Below are 18,174 nucleotides of genomic sequence, written 5' to 3' on the forward strand. Positions count from 1 at the left end.
CGGATTTGGATACAAAAAGATTTCCCAAGCTTTAAACATTCCAAGGAGCACTGTGCAAGCGATAATATTGAAATGGAAGGAGTATCAGACCACTGCAAATCTACCAAGACCTGGCCGTCCCTCTAAACTTTCAGCTCATACAAGGAGAAGACTGATCAGAGATGTAGCCAAGAGGCCCATGATCACTCTGGATGAACTGCAGAGATCTACAGCTGAGGTGGGAGACTCTGTCCATAGGACAAAAATCAGTCGTATATTGCACAAATCTGGCCTTTATGGAAGACTGGCAAGAAGAAAGTAATTTCTTAAAGATATCCATGAAAAGTGTTGTTTAAAGTTTGCCACAAGCCACCTGGGAGACACAAACATGTGGAAGAAGGTGCTCTGGTCAGATGAAACCAAAATTGAACTTTTTGGCAACAATGCAAAATGTTATGTTTGGCGTAAAAGCAACACAGCTCATCACCCTGAACACACCACATCCCCACTGTCAAACATGGTGGTGGCAGCATCATGGTTTGGGCCTGCTTTTCTTCAGCAGGGACAGGGAAGATACTTTTGGGACTATCCCATTGGTACCATTGCGGCAGGCAAGCAGAATCGAGCACAGCTTAATTAAAAAATATATTTTGAATTAGGTTTCAAATACTATTTGAACCCAGGTTTTCTTCAACATGTACAGTGTTAGACAAGTCAGTGTCAGATAAACAGTAGTGTGGCTCAACTGTGATCGTGGCTATGAAAACGATTTAAATCCTGTCAAACCCTTTAGACTCAAGGGTCATCCACATACTGGTAAGTGCGAAACCCCCCCCAATCTAAAACCTCCTGTGTTCACACTTTTAGAACATTCAGGTAAACTTTTGCATACTAGACTAGCTATCAGTGGGACCATATGTTCACTGGCTTTAATGCATGAGGAAGTCTTTGTACTGTACCTGGGAGCAGATGCACCTGCAGATGGGTGCCCTCCTGGCCAGATGTGAAACGTGTCCATCTCATCTGCACCCACCGAGAGAAGACGCTTTGCCTGGTGGCTCTGGAGAGATGGTTTACTTACTGAATACATAAACAATGTTTGAATGGAAAGAACACACGTTGTACAGTACACACATTGCATTTACAACTCAAGGTAAGGTCGGTTAGGTATCCCCAGGGCTTACACTGTATAATATAAATATTTAAATGATTAGCAGGGCCTAACCAATGGCCAAGGGACAGTAAAAACATACCATGAAAGTCAACAGAAGTTGTAAGGGTGGCTGTGGTCGGAAAACAGCAATCAGGTGTAAAGAAGCTTTCTGAGAATCAAATAATTGTGACAACTAACAACATCTACTGAAACAGAACGATTTGTTCATATTCAGTTGTATTTTTATATATCACTGTAAATAATAAATACATCTCTCTCATCAACTCACTTCCAGACACATTCTACAAAGACATATTTTCTCGTGATGAGCAACAAAGTGGTGAAATATTACTGATCATCTCACTGACAACAAACTGTTGTCTAATAAAATAACAGAGATGGAAAACTACATTTAATGTATATTTATTCATAATTATGCAATGTAATCATCTGGGAAATCAAATCCAAATTATGACAGCAAGTCTATTGCAGATAATTATAGTTATATAAAAAATAAAAGCATTCTGATACATTTAGACAAAGTTCTGTTCTGTGGGTGTTGTTGTCAAGAAAACAATTACCCCAAATAATACATGTATTTTGTTCCCATTAGAGGAAATCCATTATTGAGTTAAAATCCCTATTGAAACCTGCTGTACAATATAATATATGGGTTTTCTTTTGGGTAGAATTTAAACACTTGCTTGGCTCATTGAAGTCAAGATGGTAGCCTGGGGTAGAACAAAAAAAATCAAAATACATTTAAAAGCAATGAATTTCTCTAATAAAATCTGTTTGCTGGTGGTAGTTACGTAGAACATGACAGAGAGGACCAGAAGCAATGGAGGGGGGGAGTTGTCAAGTTCCATTTCACTGTAAGTGCGGAGAGAGCAATTTGCCTGAACATTTTTATTTTTACCATTCCTTTGAAATAACACAAGTAGTCATGGGTTAGTTGTTAATGACAAATTTGTAGATAAACAATGTAATAAAATATTGAATTGAGAGACATGGGGGAATGGAAGTTATAATTAATTGTTCAATATATTTTTTTATTTTTCATTATTAAAAGTGACTGACCACACATGCTTTGATTTACATAAAAAATTTAATTGAACAGGGAAGAACATGTATTTTAACAGGTTGCTGAGAGGAAATGTATATGCCTAAATCGTTGTCAAAATCAGTTTGTATTCCGTTTTGTGTCATCTTGTGCTTTTTATATGAATGCTGACAAATGGTTTCTTATTAAATATTTTGCACTGGGGTGTTTAGCAAATTGATTAGCTTATATTGGTTAGCTTAAATTGATTAGCTTGATTATGATTATTCTGTAAAGAAAGAAAACAAAGAATACCCCAATAAAATAAAATGGGAAATGTAAAACCTTCCCCCAAAACATTGTTACGAACAATAGTAGAGTAATTTTACAATAATTATTTTCAAAAACCAGCTGGTTAAGGTAACTCATGGTCTCAGGTAGTTCCAATGTTTTTACAGTTTCTGTAAAAGTAGAGTTACACTCTCATTTGAGTACTAAAATATGTAGGTCTGTGAGAACCAGACAGTCTGATCCAATTGACTGACAAACACCCAGGTAAACCAAGTCCATTATCAGCCGTAAGAGTCACACCTGAAATGTCCTCCTTTCACAGTCCTTGGACATCGTAGCAAAAATGTATTTTTCTCAGCAGGTCCAGTTGAAATTAATGGGGAGACTTCAAAAGCATCCCTCCCTCCAAGTAGTTTTTTTTGTCAGAGCCCATTGTTTATGTCCAAGAGCTCCCTGTTCTCACTCAGTCACTCTGACAAAGCTGGGCCACCATCCTTCCTCCGCTCGAGCACAAGGCCCACTCAAAAAGCCTGGACTGTCAATGGTAGTAAGTCATTTCCTAGGTCAAAATAAACGAGCTGTATGGCAATGGGAGTTAGCTGCAGATCACATAATTTTCTTCTCTCTATAAAATTTGCCTACGGTGCAAATGCTTGTACGGTAAAATAGTCCATGTTGGTTTTTCCATTCATGAGAATTTCCACTAAGTCTGAAGGCACTTGATTTCATGTCAGACAGCAGTGCCTTATCTTATCCCGAGAGGACTAGCTGTTGAGATATGACCAAAAGATGCAAAAACTGCTCTTTTGACTGCTCATAAAGTAACCTTCCAAAAGACTGCCGAAAGCCTGTCTGGGAACTGTATCCTGATCAATGAGCAACTCATGCAGGGAGAGAAAGCGTGTTGACATTCAATGTTTTTCTTTTTTGCACCTATTTTTATGTACTTTATGGAGCCATGCTGAAATCAAAGGTCAAATTAATGACTTCTATTGGAAACGGGTGTTAATCTTGGCAGTTACAAGAAGGAGAGCGAGTCAAACTACTACAACCTAAATTCAAATGAGCTTGAATTTCCTCCAATGCCATTAAAGTAAGGTATGTTACAGGAGGATGATTCGGAGGGCATTGGAATACACACTGCTCTGGTCTTTAAGCACCACATATGACTTGACCTGACTAAATTATGATTGGTCAGGAGGTGAAAGGAGAAAGAAGGCTCCAATCGAGAAGCTTAGCTAGATAATGGCTAACTAAAAAAAGAGATATGAGGATAGAAGCTCAATCACCTTTCATATAAAGGGCTTGTTATTGACTGTTTTCTCTGCTATCGCACGGCAAGCGGTACCGGAGCGCCAAGTCTAGGACCAAAAGGCTCCTCAACAGCTTCTACCCCCAAGCCATAAGACTGCTGAACAATTCACAAAATCGCCCCCGGACAATTTACGTTGACCCCCCTCCCTTTGTACACTGCTGCTACTCGCTGTTTGTTTGTTACCTATGCATAGTCACTTCGCCACCACCTACATGTACAGATTACCTCGACTAGCCTGAAGCCCCGCACACTGACTCGGTACCGGTGCCCCCTGTATATAGCCTCGTTACTGTTATTCATATTGTGTTACTTTTTATTTTAGTCTACTTGGTAAATATTTTCTTCTTCTTGGACTGCACTGTTGGTTAAGGGCTTGTAAGTAAGCATTTCACGGTAAAGTCTACACTTGTTGTATTCGGCGCATGTGACAAATAAAGTTTCATTTGATTGCAATTACTATTGTTAATAAAGCCTAGAGTACTTAAGGGAGGGAAAAACACAATAATCCCTCGTCAATACCTTTTACGTAATGAAAAAAATCACCTTCTGAAATTTTAGGGCAGGTGGGACACAGAGAAGCCCCTACAGTACATCGAAAGGATCTAAGTTCTCAATCTCATAGTGCTTTGACTACGAGGAGTCTAGAGGTTGATTACACATGAGGCATACAATGCACCATAGTTCAGCTACTGCATAACAGAGTAACATAGCGAACAAGTGTATGCACATTGTAATGAAACCAATCTTAAGCAAACCTTGAAGAGAGAAAGAAAAGGGGGGAAAAATAACAGACAAAGAAATAATTATGATGAATTGACTTACAGATATACATATAATGCACCAAGCAGTCAAATTCTAGCCTCTGGGTAGAAAGTATGCAAATGTGTTTGTTTATGCACATTTTGATGAATCCGACCATAGGCAGCCTCCAAGTTTTAAGAGAGGTGAAAAGCCACAACCCAGAGGAATTACTAGCCTCTATCATATTCTATCATATTCATTCATAAAATAGCTTCGGGGGTTGTTGAACGAATTTTGTAAATTTCTCAACATACTGTTAACATAAAATCAAACTCTTCCACACGAATCAATTATCATCATTCTGTGGCCCATTTAATGATACATGGAACCACACCATGCGTCCTTGTGCTTTACAGAAATGTACCCATACTCTGCCTCGATTGCTTCAGCTGCAGAAAAAATGATGAACTGGAGTCCCTAATACAGAGACTATGGAGAGCTCGACTCTCCGTCTTGACCTTGGAGTGCACTCTGTGCATATTTCAGAAAAATCCGGATGAACTGAGTTTTTTTGTTTCCTTCATGCTCCACCCTGGACCAGTGCTGGGCTGCTGCTCTCCTGCAGACTGAAAAGGAATGAATCTTTGGTAGTTTTTGGGGTTTGGACAGTCCAAGTCTGCAAACTCTTCCACGGGGGTTGGGCCGACGTCAGGTTGCTCCTCCTGGGAGAGAGGGGTCACCTCTGAAGGTCCACAAACACCAGGGTCAGGGTGACCAAGAACTGCCATATATGGGGCGTGGTAGGAGGAGACAGTGACCTTAGATCTGTAGGGATAGAGAAAGAAAGCTGGTGACTTAGATAATCTAGGGAGCATGATCCTTTTTCATTGAGCTAATGGGATGACGTGTGGGGAACGTGTACGATTCTATGTTTGATTTACGGAAGACTTTTCAACACATTTAATTGTTTTTAGTTTTTCTGAGGAGGACCATACTCTTGCTCCCTGGAGGAGACTGGCATGTACAGTGCCATGAAAAACTATTTGCCCCCTTTCTGATTATCTCTATTGTTGCATATTTTTGACATTGAAGATCTTCAACGAAAACCTAATATTAGATAAAGGGAACCTGAGTTTACAAATAACAAAAAAATATATATTCTATTTATTTTAAAAAGTTATGCAACACCCAATTCCCCTGTGTGAAAAAGTAATTGCCTTCTGATCAACAACTACAAACTGGTTGTACCACCATTGCTGCAATGACAACAACCAAATGCTTCCTGTAGATGTTGATCAGTCTCTCAGATCGCTGTTGAAGGAAATTTGGCCCACTCTTCCATGCAGAAATGCTTTAACTCAGCGCCATTTTTGTGTTTTCAAGCATAAACTGCTCGTTTCAAGTCCTGCCACAACATCAATTGGGATTAGGTTTGGACTTTGACTAGGCCATTCCAAAACATAAAAGGTGTTGTTTTTAAGCCATTTTCATTTAGACTTAATTGTGTGTTTTGGATCATTGTATTGCTGCATGACCCAGCTGCACTTCAGCTTCAGCTCACAGACGGATGGCCTGACATTCTCCTGTAGAATTATCTGATACAGAGCAGAATTCATGTTTCCTTCTATTAAGGCAAGTCGTCCAGGTCCCGAGGCATCCCCAAACCATCACACTATATGCAAAATATGAAAAAGTAGAGAAAATTAGAAAGGGGCAAATACTTTTTCACAGCACTGTAGATGTGGTGTGATTTCTCCCAATGTAGTACCACAATACTTCAGAGGCAGCTCATCCACAAGTATGCTGTCTACTTACTGCTGAAATACAGTGGAAGTCGGAAGTTTACATACAATTCCTGACATTTAATCCTAGTAAAAATTCTCTGTCTTAGGTCAGTTAGGATCACCATTTTAAGAATGTGAAATGTCAGAAAAATAGCAGAGAGAATGATTTATTTCCGCTTTTATTTCTTTCATCACATTCCCAGTGGGTCAGAAGATTATATACACTCAATTAGTATTTGGTAGCATTGCCTTTGAATTGTTTAACTTGGGTCAAACGTTTTGATTAGCCTTCCACAATAAGTTGGGTGAATTATGGCCCATTCCTCCTGACAGAGCTGGTGTAACTCAGTCAGGTTTGTAAGGCCTCTTTGCTCGCACATGCTTTTTCAGTTCTGCCCACAAATTTTCTATGGGATTGAGGTCAAGGCTTTGTGATGGCCATTCCAACACCTCGACTTTGTTGTCCTTAAGCCATCTTGCCACAACTTTGGAAGTATGCTTGGGGTCATTGTCCATTTGGAAGACCCATTTGCGACCAAGCTTTAACTTCCTGACTGATGTCTTGAGATGTTGCTTCAATATCCACATCATTTTCCATCCTACCTTTTTTTCCTCCAAACATAATGATCATTATGGCCAAACAGTATTGTTTCATCAGACCAGAGAGGACATTTCTCCAAAAAGCACAATATTTGTCCCCATGTGTAGTTGCAAACTGTAGTCTGGCTTTTTTATGGCGGTTTTGGAGCAGTGGCTTCTTCCTTGCTGAGTGGCATTTCAGGTAATGTCGATATAGGACTCCATTTACTGTGGATATAGATACTTTTGTCCAGGTTTCCTCTAGCATCTTCACGAGGTCTTTTGCTGTTGTTCTGGGATTGATTTGCACTTTTTGCACCAAAGTACGTTCATCTCTAGGACACAGAACACGTCTCCTTCCTGAGCAGTATGACGGCTGTGTGGTCCCATGGTGCTTATACTTGCGTACTATTGTTTGTACAGATGAACGGTACCTTCAGGCATTTGGAAATTGCTCCCAAGGATGAACCAGACTTGTGGTGGTCTACAATTATTTTCTGAGGTCTGGGTTGATTTCTTTTGATTTTCCCATGATGTCAAGCAAAGAGCCTCTGAGTTTGAAGGTAGGTCTTGAAATACAGTGCCCTTGAACTTTGCAACCTTTTGCCACATTTCAGGCTTCAAACATAAAGATATAAAACTGTATTTTTTTGTGAAGAATCAACAACAAGTGGGACACAATCATGAAGTGGAACGACATTTATTGGATATTTCAAACTGTTTTAACAAATCAAAAACTGAAAAATTGGGCGTGCAAAATTATTCAGCCCCCTTAAGTTAATAATTTGTAGCGCCACCTTTTGCTGCGATTACATCTGTAAGTCGCTTGGGGTATGCTCTAAGGTCAACAAGACAGGCTTGCATAACATTTAAAAGCAGCTGTTCGATCATTCCCTCTAAAATGTAATTTCACTGACGATACCTGTAACATCCATAAAGAAAAATGAAAAATACAGCGGCATAGCTGTACTCTTGGAGAGCAAATGTGAGAGAGCTAACAATAGAGCTCTCTCAGTCCTTGAATATTAGTTTCCAAGAGGAATAATACGAATGTATATGTTATTATAAGCCTTGCCTCTTCATGGTTGATTGGTTCTGGATGATGTATAGGTCCATGGTTGTCATGCATTCCCAGGTATAAACAAAAAAAGCACTTACTGTTGGGTGGAGGGTCTTTACATTCTCCTTCCTCAATGGTGACATCATCTATGGCGATATCGCCTTCTATACCCGGACCACGAATTCCTTCCAGAACCAACTACCAAAATGGGATAAGACAGACAAAAACAAAACTTGTTTACACCAACTGCTTAAATGTCTTACTGCTACTAACTCAATGGCTCATTCTGTGAAACATATACTATAGCAAAATATATAGGACAAATGTTTATATAAGACATGGCATAAGGGGGGAAGCACAGATCAAGGCAGTTTTGTACCTTAGGGCCACCATAGTTCTGCATTGGTGACCCACTGCTCCTCCCAAAGAGTTGTACCCACCTGGAAAGAGGCTATTGGGTGGATGTTGACTTTGGCTTGCTTCCATCGGTCCCCTTGGTTCCCGACCAAGTTCCACAAGGAACTGTCTGAGCCTGAGTGGCCCTTCTGCCGTAGGTACGCGTTCAACGCCCCTAGAGGAGAAAACATAATGCACTTTATGGACAACATGGCCAGCTCAATCAAGCACAGCTTCAGTATTTGAAAGATTTCAAGTACAATTGGAACCCAGGTCTGATATCCTCGATCATATATGTCCTCATCATGGCAGCACTTAACCTTATGTGTTGAGACTTTACTCATCATTAATGTATGACCTTATACTATTAACAAAACACATAAAAGCTCACTACTGCAAATATTACATGTCTCAAGGGGTCTACACATTAACCTTCCCTTATTGGGTGTGGCTTTTACTTAGTGGAATGTATGAATTTGCTAACATAATTTACTTCTCAGGGGATGATCATGAGAGTTAAATCTTGTATGTTTTTTCCCCCAGTGCAAACGAGGCGATGCCAAAGAGAGTGCTCAGAGGCCAAACTAGACGAGCCGTCAGCTACAATATGCTACATCCCTATGAGGGGAGCCTTAAGTGGATCTCACTGGATGATCAAAAATAAACAACGACAGATCCCTGAAAATACCCACTACTTCAAATGAGAACTCAAAGTCTCTCCACCACTCACTCACTCATTCTGCACTCACTCATTCTGCAGGTTGCCTTTCTTTCTCTAACGGAAAACAATGAAAAACGAAAGACAAGAATAAAGGACACGCCGTCAGCCATTTTTGACTCCAGCTGCTGGTTTCTGAGGCTGAGCAAGCAGAGAAAGAGAGGGCCCATTGAGACTTGCGTGGATTAGGTTGACACGTCCTATTCAGAATCCCGACAGCTTTGCGGAGCAGAAAATTTCAGTTGCAGGCATCTCTGGCAGGTCAGAGGACACACCCATTGCTCAGGTGCATCTGTCTGACACCGCAACAACAGGAGGGCATGAGCAGGGTGTGAGAAGGCAACCTTGGCGACAGAAGCAGGGGAGCCTGACTAGATTTTGATGGATGATAAGGCTATTAATATTCAAAATGGAAGGTTTGTTAACACCCAGAAATAGTGAGTTTTTTTCTTGTGTAGTGTTCAATTTCCATTTCCACCAATGCCCGGGGGGCTTCACATATTCCAGTATGGAAGTGTTACTGAGTGGTTGTCGAATTAAAAAAGAAAGGTGGGAGTACAACTTGAGTGGTAAGCAAACACTTATCTAATCATCAGGGAGGTACCGAACAGGGAAATAGGGGATTTGATTGCAAGTAGATGCTAATGGAAAGCTCTCAGGTGTGTACTTAACAAATCAAACACACTCTATGCTAGATTTGCCTGATGAAATAGCTACAATGCAGAATTTGCATTAATCCTTGTAATTTACACTACATTACCAAAAGTATGTAGACACCTGCTCGTTGAACATCTCATTCCAAAATCATGGGCATTAATATGGAGTTGGTCCCTCTTTGCTGCTATAACAGCCTCCAATCTTCTGGGAAGGCTTTCCAGTAGATTTTGGAGACTTTCTTCCATTCAGCCACAAGATAATTAGTGAGGTCGGGCACTGATGTTGGGTGATTAGGCCTGGCTCACAGTCAGGCGTTCAAATCCATCCCAAAGGTGTTGATGGGGTTGAGGTCAGGGCTCTGTGTAGGCAAATCAAGTTCTTCCACACCAATCTCGGACCTCACTTTGTGTATGGGGGCATTGTCAAGCTGAAACAGGAAAGGGCCTTCCCCAAACTATTGCCACAAAGTTGGAAGCACAGAATCATCCAGAATGTTATTGTATGCTGTCGTGAGAAGATTTCCATTCATTGGAACTAAGGGGCCTATCACAAACCATGAAAAACAGCCTCGGACCATTATTCCTTCATACGCCAAATCCAGATTTCTCCGTCGGACTGCCAGGTGGTGTAGCATGATTTATCACTCTAGAGAACGCACTCTAAAGATGGCATCCTATGACGGTGCCATGTTTATAGTCACTGAGCTCTTCAGTAAGGCCATTTTACTGCCAATGTTGGGCTATGGAGATCGCAAGTCTGTATGCTCGATTTTATACACCCACAGCAACGGGTGTGGCTGAAATAGCCAAATCCACTCATTTGAAGAGGTGTTCACATATTCTTGTATAGTGTACATTTAATTCCTAATAGCACTAAGGCACTGTTCCACAACTGGCATTTGGCACGTGGGTGATTTTATGTAAATGGGAAGTGTATTCCCACACATAATAGAGAGATATATATGATCACATACAATGTAAGCAATGTTAGAAATATGATATTAATCTGTACAAACAATAGTACGCAAGTATGAACACCATGGGACCACGCAGCTGCTCAGGAAGGAGACGTGTTCTGTCTCCTAGAGACGAAAAGTGCAAATCAATCCCAGAACAACAGTAAAGGACCTTGTGAAGATGCTGGATGTACAAACAGGTACTAAAGTATCTATATCCACAGTAAAATTAGTCCTATATCGACATAACCTGAAAGGCCGTTCTGCAAGGAAGAAGCCACTGCTACAAAACCGCCATAAAAAAGCCAGACTACGGTTTGTAACTGCACGTGGGGACAAAGATTGTACTTTTTGGATAAATGTTCCCTGGTCTGATGAAACAAAAATAGAACTGTTTGGCCATAATGACCATCATTATGTTTGGAGGATAAAGGGGGAGGCTTGCAAGCCGAAGAACACCATCCCAACCGTGAAGTATGGGGGTGGCAGCATCATGTTGTGGGGCTGCTTTGCTGCAGAAGGGACTGGTGCACTTCACAAAATAGATGGCATCACGAGGAAAATTATGTAGATATATTGAAGGAACATCTCAATACTTCAGTTAGGAAGTTAAAGCTTTGTCGCAAATGGGTCTTCCACATGGACAAGCATACTTCCAAAGCTGTCGCAAAATGGCTAAAGGACAACAAAGTCAAGGTATTGGAGTGGCCATCACAAATCCCTGACCTCAATCCTATAGAACATTTGTGGGCAGAAATGAAAAAAGTGTGTGCGAGCAAGGAGGCCTACAAAACTGACTGAGTTACACCAGCTCTGTCAGGAGGAATGGGCCAAAATTCACCAAACTTATTGTGGGAAGCTTGTGGAAGGCCACTCGAAATGTTTTACCCCAAGTTAAACAATTTAAAGTAAACTTCCGACTTCAACTCTATATTCCGGCCCCCATATGTTCAAGAAAAAAAAGAAAGAAAAAAACACCCCCGGCTGAATATAGTTGATGATCCCTTCACTAGGGGCACCTTACCTATGTGTTTCCCATACATATGGTAGTAGAAGCCAAAGCAGTAGGTGGGAGCGGCGGTCACAGTCCCATAGGGACTTTTGTGGGCGACGTTGAATGTGGGGGTCAACAGTCGAGCCTTTTCTCCCTCCAGGCGAGGTCGAGACGTCTCAATGTACATGTAGAAACCTGTATGTTGGAAAAACAACAATCAATGTCCATGTAGAAACCCGTATGATAGCAAAACAACACTGATTAAACATTACATCATACTTTTTGAGAGACCATTAGAATTGAAAACCAAACGGCAGAGTTCACCTCTCTATAATAACTGCTACAAAACTGTAGCTAAGGCACATGCCGTTAGCAGTCCATAAACTGTTGTGGTATTGGGAGAGTTTTCTGAACACTGCACTGCAATTAGCTGACAAGGAGATGAAAAGTTTAAATTGTGTACAGTGCAATCCATAAAACTGGCTTGCTCTGTGGATACCAATCAGATAAAAAGAGTTTCATCTTCTTAGAGCAAGCTATGTTGGGAATTCAAAAAGCAGATGACTTGAACTGAAAGAAAAACAAACGGACTGGGAAACTTTGAGCCTCGTGTTTCATTGTAAAGCAATGCATTATTTATGACATTATCCATCGTAAAATGCCCTAAAACACTTAAACAAATGTATCCCGAGTAGTCCCACCATTTATTTGGTTTAATTTAACGGCTGGGGCTTTTGGCATTTAACAAGTGGATGGAATTGTGGAATTGATTCTAATTTTGGGGGAATGGCTACTGCTAGCTCCCTCAGGCAGTCGTCGATGGGCAGGTAGTGACAGACACTCAAATTTCATAATGCTGCCCACGGCACTGCAGATGTCCATCACGGCTCACACACACCCTATAGAGACAGAGCACAAAGAGGAGGAGGAGATGGAGGCAGGTGAAGTGGTACTATACAGCAGGGAAGCATACCCAATTCCAGAAAAGAAAGGTACAAATGGGAACCGCAAAGAAAACTAACATATGGCATGACAAGTCTAACAAAGCATTATAACTGCATCATATACAGTATTTGATACACTGAGAACAAGTATTTGATACACTGCCGATTTTGCAGATTTTCCTACTTACAAAGCATGTAATTTTTTTATCATAGGTACACTTCAACTGTGAGAGACGGAATCTAAAACAAAAATCCAGAAAATCACGTTGTATGATTTTTAAGAAATTCATTTGCATTTTATTAATATTTGGTACATTTGTATTTGATACCCTTCCACTACACTTGAGAATTCAATAAATCATTTTAACATGAATAAAGGCTTGCTAAATGTAGCATTTTGACATCCTTCCGTCAACCCTGTCAGTGTCACTTCAAGGTAGATTTTAACCCATCCACTCCCAAAACTTCTCCAAGTTTCACCATCATTGTAAAGCCTTAGTTATTTTGTTGCTTTGACCGTAATTTCTGAAGATCTTTTTTTATTGTGATTTTTATGTGATTAGTGATTCATTGACATCTGTCCCTGATTTTAAAGTCAACCTTGTTACGTGAACTTAACTCTCATTTTAATATGGTGAAACTATTGTTTTTTAAAATAACATCTAATCATCAAATCACAGTAAAATCAGCTGGTTCTTAGCCGTTTTCTGGTCTTTTGTGGTGGAAAACTGAGTGGGACGGGCATAGCACGTAGATAGACAGGCTAGAAATGTTTTAACAGTAAAAACATTTTTGTGAAGCTTGCATTCAATTGCCACTCTTGTTGCACACAACAAGTTTCCATTCCCCCTGTCACAATGGACTTTATGACTGATTTAAGAAGAAATCGTCAACCCTGATATGGTCAACCTTTTTTTGCACTTAATAGGCACTTTGTAATTTGGAATGGGAAAACTAGTTTTTTTACAAAGTTGAAAGTGTTCTTTATGACAATGTTAAAATAAGATGAAATGACCAAGTTACACTTCACAAAAGGCTTGGTGGAATGACACAGGTAACATGTAGAGCAGTGGTCACCTAGCTTTTCTGAGTCAAGATCACTTTCGCAGTCAAAAGCAAGCTGAGATCTTGGTCCTTCTGTAGCTCAGTTGGTAGAGCATGGCGCTTGTAACGCCAGGGTAGTGGGTTCGATCCCCGGGACCACCCATACGTAGAATGTATGCACACATGACTGTAAGTCGCTTTGGATAAAAGCGTCTGCTAAATGGCATATATATATATATATCTTACCGCTCGGAATTTTTTACTTAGAAAATGTAACATTAACCGAATTAAAAACAGTTCTGTAGGAATTACATTTGTGCAGTAGGCCTCAAACATTATCACAGCATATTGACTATATGCCTGCCAATATTCTTCTTCTCAGACCATATAATATTTTAGAACTATAGCTTTTATTACAAAATAGACCAGTTGGTGTAGCACTTGCGAGGCACAGCTGGGCATAAATTGAAATTATTCCTTTTTTATTTTACTGGACTGATGGTCATGGTGCTTTCAAGACATCTCGGAACAAAAAAAAACTAGGTGAAATCATCTTCAGGTCAGAAAGTCAGGGCTAGAAAGGTACCTGGGTTTCCGACTTGGAATTCCGAGTTGTATGACCGGTCCACCGGGTATGTGGAGTTTGTCTTTTCAGACAAATGAAATGGTAACACTTTTCCTACCTGGTACGCAGGGCTCCTGAATCAAGCGCACCTACCGCCAACAGTGCAACACCAATAAAAACGCCAAGCCATCATTGGCTTTTCTACAGAAATGTTTGGTGATCGACTGGGAATGCTTTGATCGACCGGTTGGTGACCACTGATGTAGAGAATACTAAGTGCATTTCAAACATTGTTTCAAATATGGATTCATTCAACAATGCACCTGCATAAATGTTCTGGAAATGTTTTCTACATTAATGCACTTGTATACTTGCATGGCTAAAGTGACAGACTGAGGCTGACTCCAGAGTCTGGGGAGGCTCTTTGATGTTGTCGGCATGAAACGTTGATAATGAAGGGGGCTGTGCTTTTACAGTGGATGGCTCTCCTCCGTGTCTCTCTTACTCCACAAATACCCACACACTCAGCCACGAGAACCGCCCCCCTTGCTTTACAACTGACGAGTGTCATAACCAATCAGCGCGATCACTCAAAACAAAGCAAAAACGAATTTTAACGTTGTGGGACTCAATGAGAGTTAAAAGCTTGATTGTGCCACATGGTCTGGTGTCAGCCAGTCCATTTGTATACATCGTCCCTTAGAAATGTCAAACAACAATTATAGATTTGGCGATCAAATTTCAGAAAGTACCAACGTTAGTTGCAAATGATCAGTAACGCGATTTTGCAATAACCAATTCCTGATATGTCATCCCATCATTGTCCACTACATGAGAGCAGAACAGAATGGAGAAATTAGTTGAAATTAGTTTTTTGGGTAAGAGTGTGCATGTGTGTGTGTGTATATTTGTGTGTGTGCTAACCTTGCTTGGAGCCCGCTCGGTCACTGCTGGGCCCGGTGTTGGGCGTGTACTTGGTGTCTCTGGTGGCGGCGCTGTGTCGGGTCCAGTCAAAGTCATCCGTCTTGTCTTGGGTGAACATACACACGGCCTCATCTTCAAAGCTGCACTGGAACTCTCCTGGTGGGGAAGACACACAGAGAATACATGTAGATGCTACTGCACAGGTCAGGAAAAATAGATGTTATGCATTTTCAAACATGTTACTACAGATTACAAAAGGTGCTTAAAATGCATTATGAAGAATGTATTAATAGGTAATAATGTTGGACATTAAGGACCTGTGTATTGCGATTGATGATTAACATGAATTAACTGTGCATTACTCTTCACTTCTTTGTATTTATCTATGGCCTGTGTTAACTAAAACATTATCGTTGGCTTGGCTTGTTAAATATTTCGATCAAAATGCTAAGGTAGTCATAGCATTCATAGGAGTGATACTTACTCAAGTGAGGGTTGACTGGTGCTGAAGGGAAAAACAAAAGAGACGTAAATCATTTAGGTGTTCAAACTTCTGAAAGGAATGCCTGAGTTTAAGACTTCATTTCTACTCTCTTTAAATGTGTTATGTGGAAATATAAAAATGAATAACTACTTTGTTTGTCCCCGCAGTCTAATTTGCAGCAAAGTACAAGGGAGTAGTGAGGTGCCATCATTCCCTCTTATCATCTGGAGAGAGAGAGGGCTTATATACTGCAGAGGTCTAATGGAAGGCTCAAGTGAACTATACAGACCTGCATCTTTCTTAATTTAATTCACCACCTTCCCTATCTGCGCTCGCCAGGAACAGCGGATCAGGGATCAGAACTGCATGCCGGGCTGAGGTTTCGCAACAATGTGCCGTGGAGATAGTTGACCTGAAATTGATCCCAATTTCAACCAATCAACTGCCAGAAACGAATCTAAAGCATTCTTCAAGCACAGTGGGAGTTTTGGAGATGTATTCAGGCTGTAAACTTTCATGGTGAGCCGTCTGCACTAGAGAAAACAGAGTGTCCATTTGGTGGTGTAACAGATCAGTGCGGCCCAAGAGAAGTAGGGGCGGCAGGGTAGCCTAGCGGTTAGAGCATTGGACTAGTAACCAGTAGGTTGCAAGTTCAAACACCTGAGCTGACAAGGTACAAATCGGTCGTTCTGCCCCTGAACAGGCAGTTAACCCACTGTTCCTAGGCTGTCATTGAAAATAAGCATTTGTTCTTAACTGACTTGCCTAGTTAAATAAAGGTCCAATTTAAAAAGTACAGCCAGAGGCCCATTGAATAGACTAATGATGAATTATCAGATATTTATTTGACCTTTATTTAACTAGGTAAGTCAGTTAAGAACAAATTCTTAGTTAGCTGCCTGATATGACCAGAACGCAAAAACAATAACACATTCAAAAAACAAAAACAACAGCAGATGTTCAAGGGAAGAAGCTGCTATTATTAAAATGACGTCTGTACAAAATAAATTGCATAGAAATGATCCCATTGTAAAGAGAACCGCCAATTGACTTATTTCATATTGAGGATTAAAATATGAAAACGCATTCGCCGGCATCAAATTATTGTCATTTGAGCAACTGTATAATATGGAAAATCTGAATGCGATTTTCCACAAAACCACCCACCCACACCTGGTGGGTGGTTTTGTGGCAAATCGCATCAGATTTTCATTATTTGCCAATTTTTTACATAGTTTTCCCCCTTTCAGAGCTGCAATATTGAAGCCAATTATGCATCGGGAAGTTCTACTTCCCCCACTACTAAACCACCCAGCTGTTTCCAAATTGAGTGAGGAGGACGTCGCCTTGGTGGAGAGGAGCAGATGCTGCTCGTTTGGAAACATGCTCTGCATTAGCACTGACTGTAATTGATAGGCTCTGTGCACTCGGTGCAGCAAGACAGCAATTAGGACTACAGAGGCAGGGAGGGGTGTAGGGAGGAAATAGGCTGGTAGGCGATGGTGGAAAACGCACATTTTATCAACATCATTAAATACAGATTCAAATTGGTGCATCTCTCTTTCGCTCGCTGTGTAGGATAGACTACATATCTGGAAGACTTAGGTAGTTGCACAAACACATTTTCGTAAGTGTACATAAAATAATTCATGTTTTTGTACATTCTGCTTTTCTCTTGTAGGCGTCACTTCATGAGACCATCTGAATATCCTTGTTTTCTGTATCAAACAGCTGCTGTACAATATTTACAATGTGAACAAGAAGTAAACACAATTCTTGAGGCTAAAGTTGCTCAGAGAAAAACACATACTGTAACTCTACGAAAGATGATCCAGTGTATCACACTGAAGTGGCTGCCCAGGCATGTCCTCGGGCCTTGAATGCTGTTATCCAGAGGACACAATTGTACGCAGTGCCACTGCACGTTGGAATCGAAAGGTGCAATGCTAGTATGCTACTGTACATACAGTGGGGAGAACAAGTATTTGATACACTGCCTATTTTGCAGGTTTTCCTACTTACAAAGCATGTAGAGGTCTGTACATTTTATTATAGGTACACTTCAACTGTGAGAGACGGAATCTAAAACAAAAATCCAGAAAATCACATTGTATGATTTTTAAGTAATTTGTTTGCATTTTATTGCATGACATAAGTATTTGATACATCAGAAAAGCAGAATTTAATATTTGGTACATAAACCTTTGTTTGCAATTACAGAGATTATACATTTCCTGTAGTTCTTGACCAGGTTTGCACACACTACAGCAGGGATTTTGGCCCACTCCTCCATACAGACCTTCTCCAGATCCTTCAGGTTTCGGGGATGTCGCCGGGCAATACAGACTTTCAGCTCCCTCCAAAGATATTCTATCGGGTTCAGGTCTGGAGACTGGCTAGACCTGGCTTTGTGTTTCGGGTCGCTGTCATGCTGGAAGACCCAGCCACGACCCATCTTCAATGCTCTTACTGAGGGAAGGAGGTTGTTGGCCAAGATCTCGCAATACATGGCCCCATCCATCCTCCTCTTAATACGGTGCAGTCGTCCT

The 18,174-nt window shown here is 40.7% G+C and overlaps 1 protein-coding gene across 1 annotated transcript in view; it reads right to left on the reverse strand.

Moving 5' to 3' along the window:
* Nucleotides 1-1,402: 1,402 nt before the first annotated feature.
* LOC118368593 (MAM domain-containing glycosylphosphatidylinositol anchor protein 2-like) overlaps nucleotides 1,403-18,174 on the reverse strand; it is a 227,606-nt gene continuing 210,834 nt past the window's right edge. Inside the window, exons 12-17 of the mRNA XM_035752822.2 lie at nucleotides 15,626-15,646; nucleotides 15,142-15,297; nucleotides 11,695-11,859; nucleotides 8,385-8,515; nucleotides 8,043-8,142; nucleotides 1,403-5,346 (exon numbers count right to left, since the gene is read on the reverse strand). Of these exons, the coding sequence (XP_035608715.1) occupies nucleotides 5,258-5,346; nucleotides 8,043-8,142; nucleotides 8,385-8,515; nucleotides 11,695-11,859; nucleotides 15,142-15,297; nucleotides 15,626-15,646 (662 nt within the window). The 3' untranslated portion in view covers nucleotides 1,403-5,257. The remainder of the gene's footprint in view (nucleotides 5,347-8,042; nucleotides 8,143-8,384; nucleotides 8,516-11,694; nucleotides 11,860-15,141; nucleotides 15,298-15,625; nucleotides 15,647-18,174) is intronic.

The sequence above is a fragment of the Oncorhynchus keta genome, chromosome 35 (assembly GCF_023373465.1).
Source record: "Oncorhynchus keta strain PuntledgeMale-10-30-2019 chromosome 35, Oket_V2, whole genome shotgun sequence".
NCBI lineage: Eukaryota > Metazoa > Chordata > Actinopteri > Salmoniformes > Salmonidae > Oncorhynchus > Oncorhynchus keta.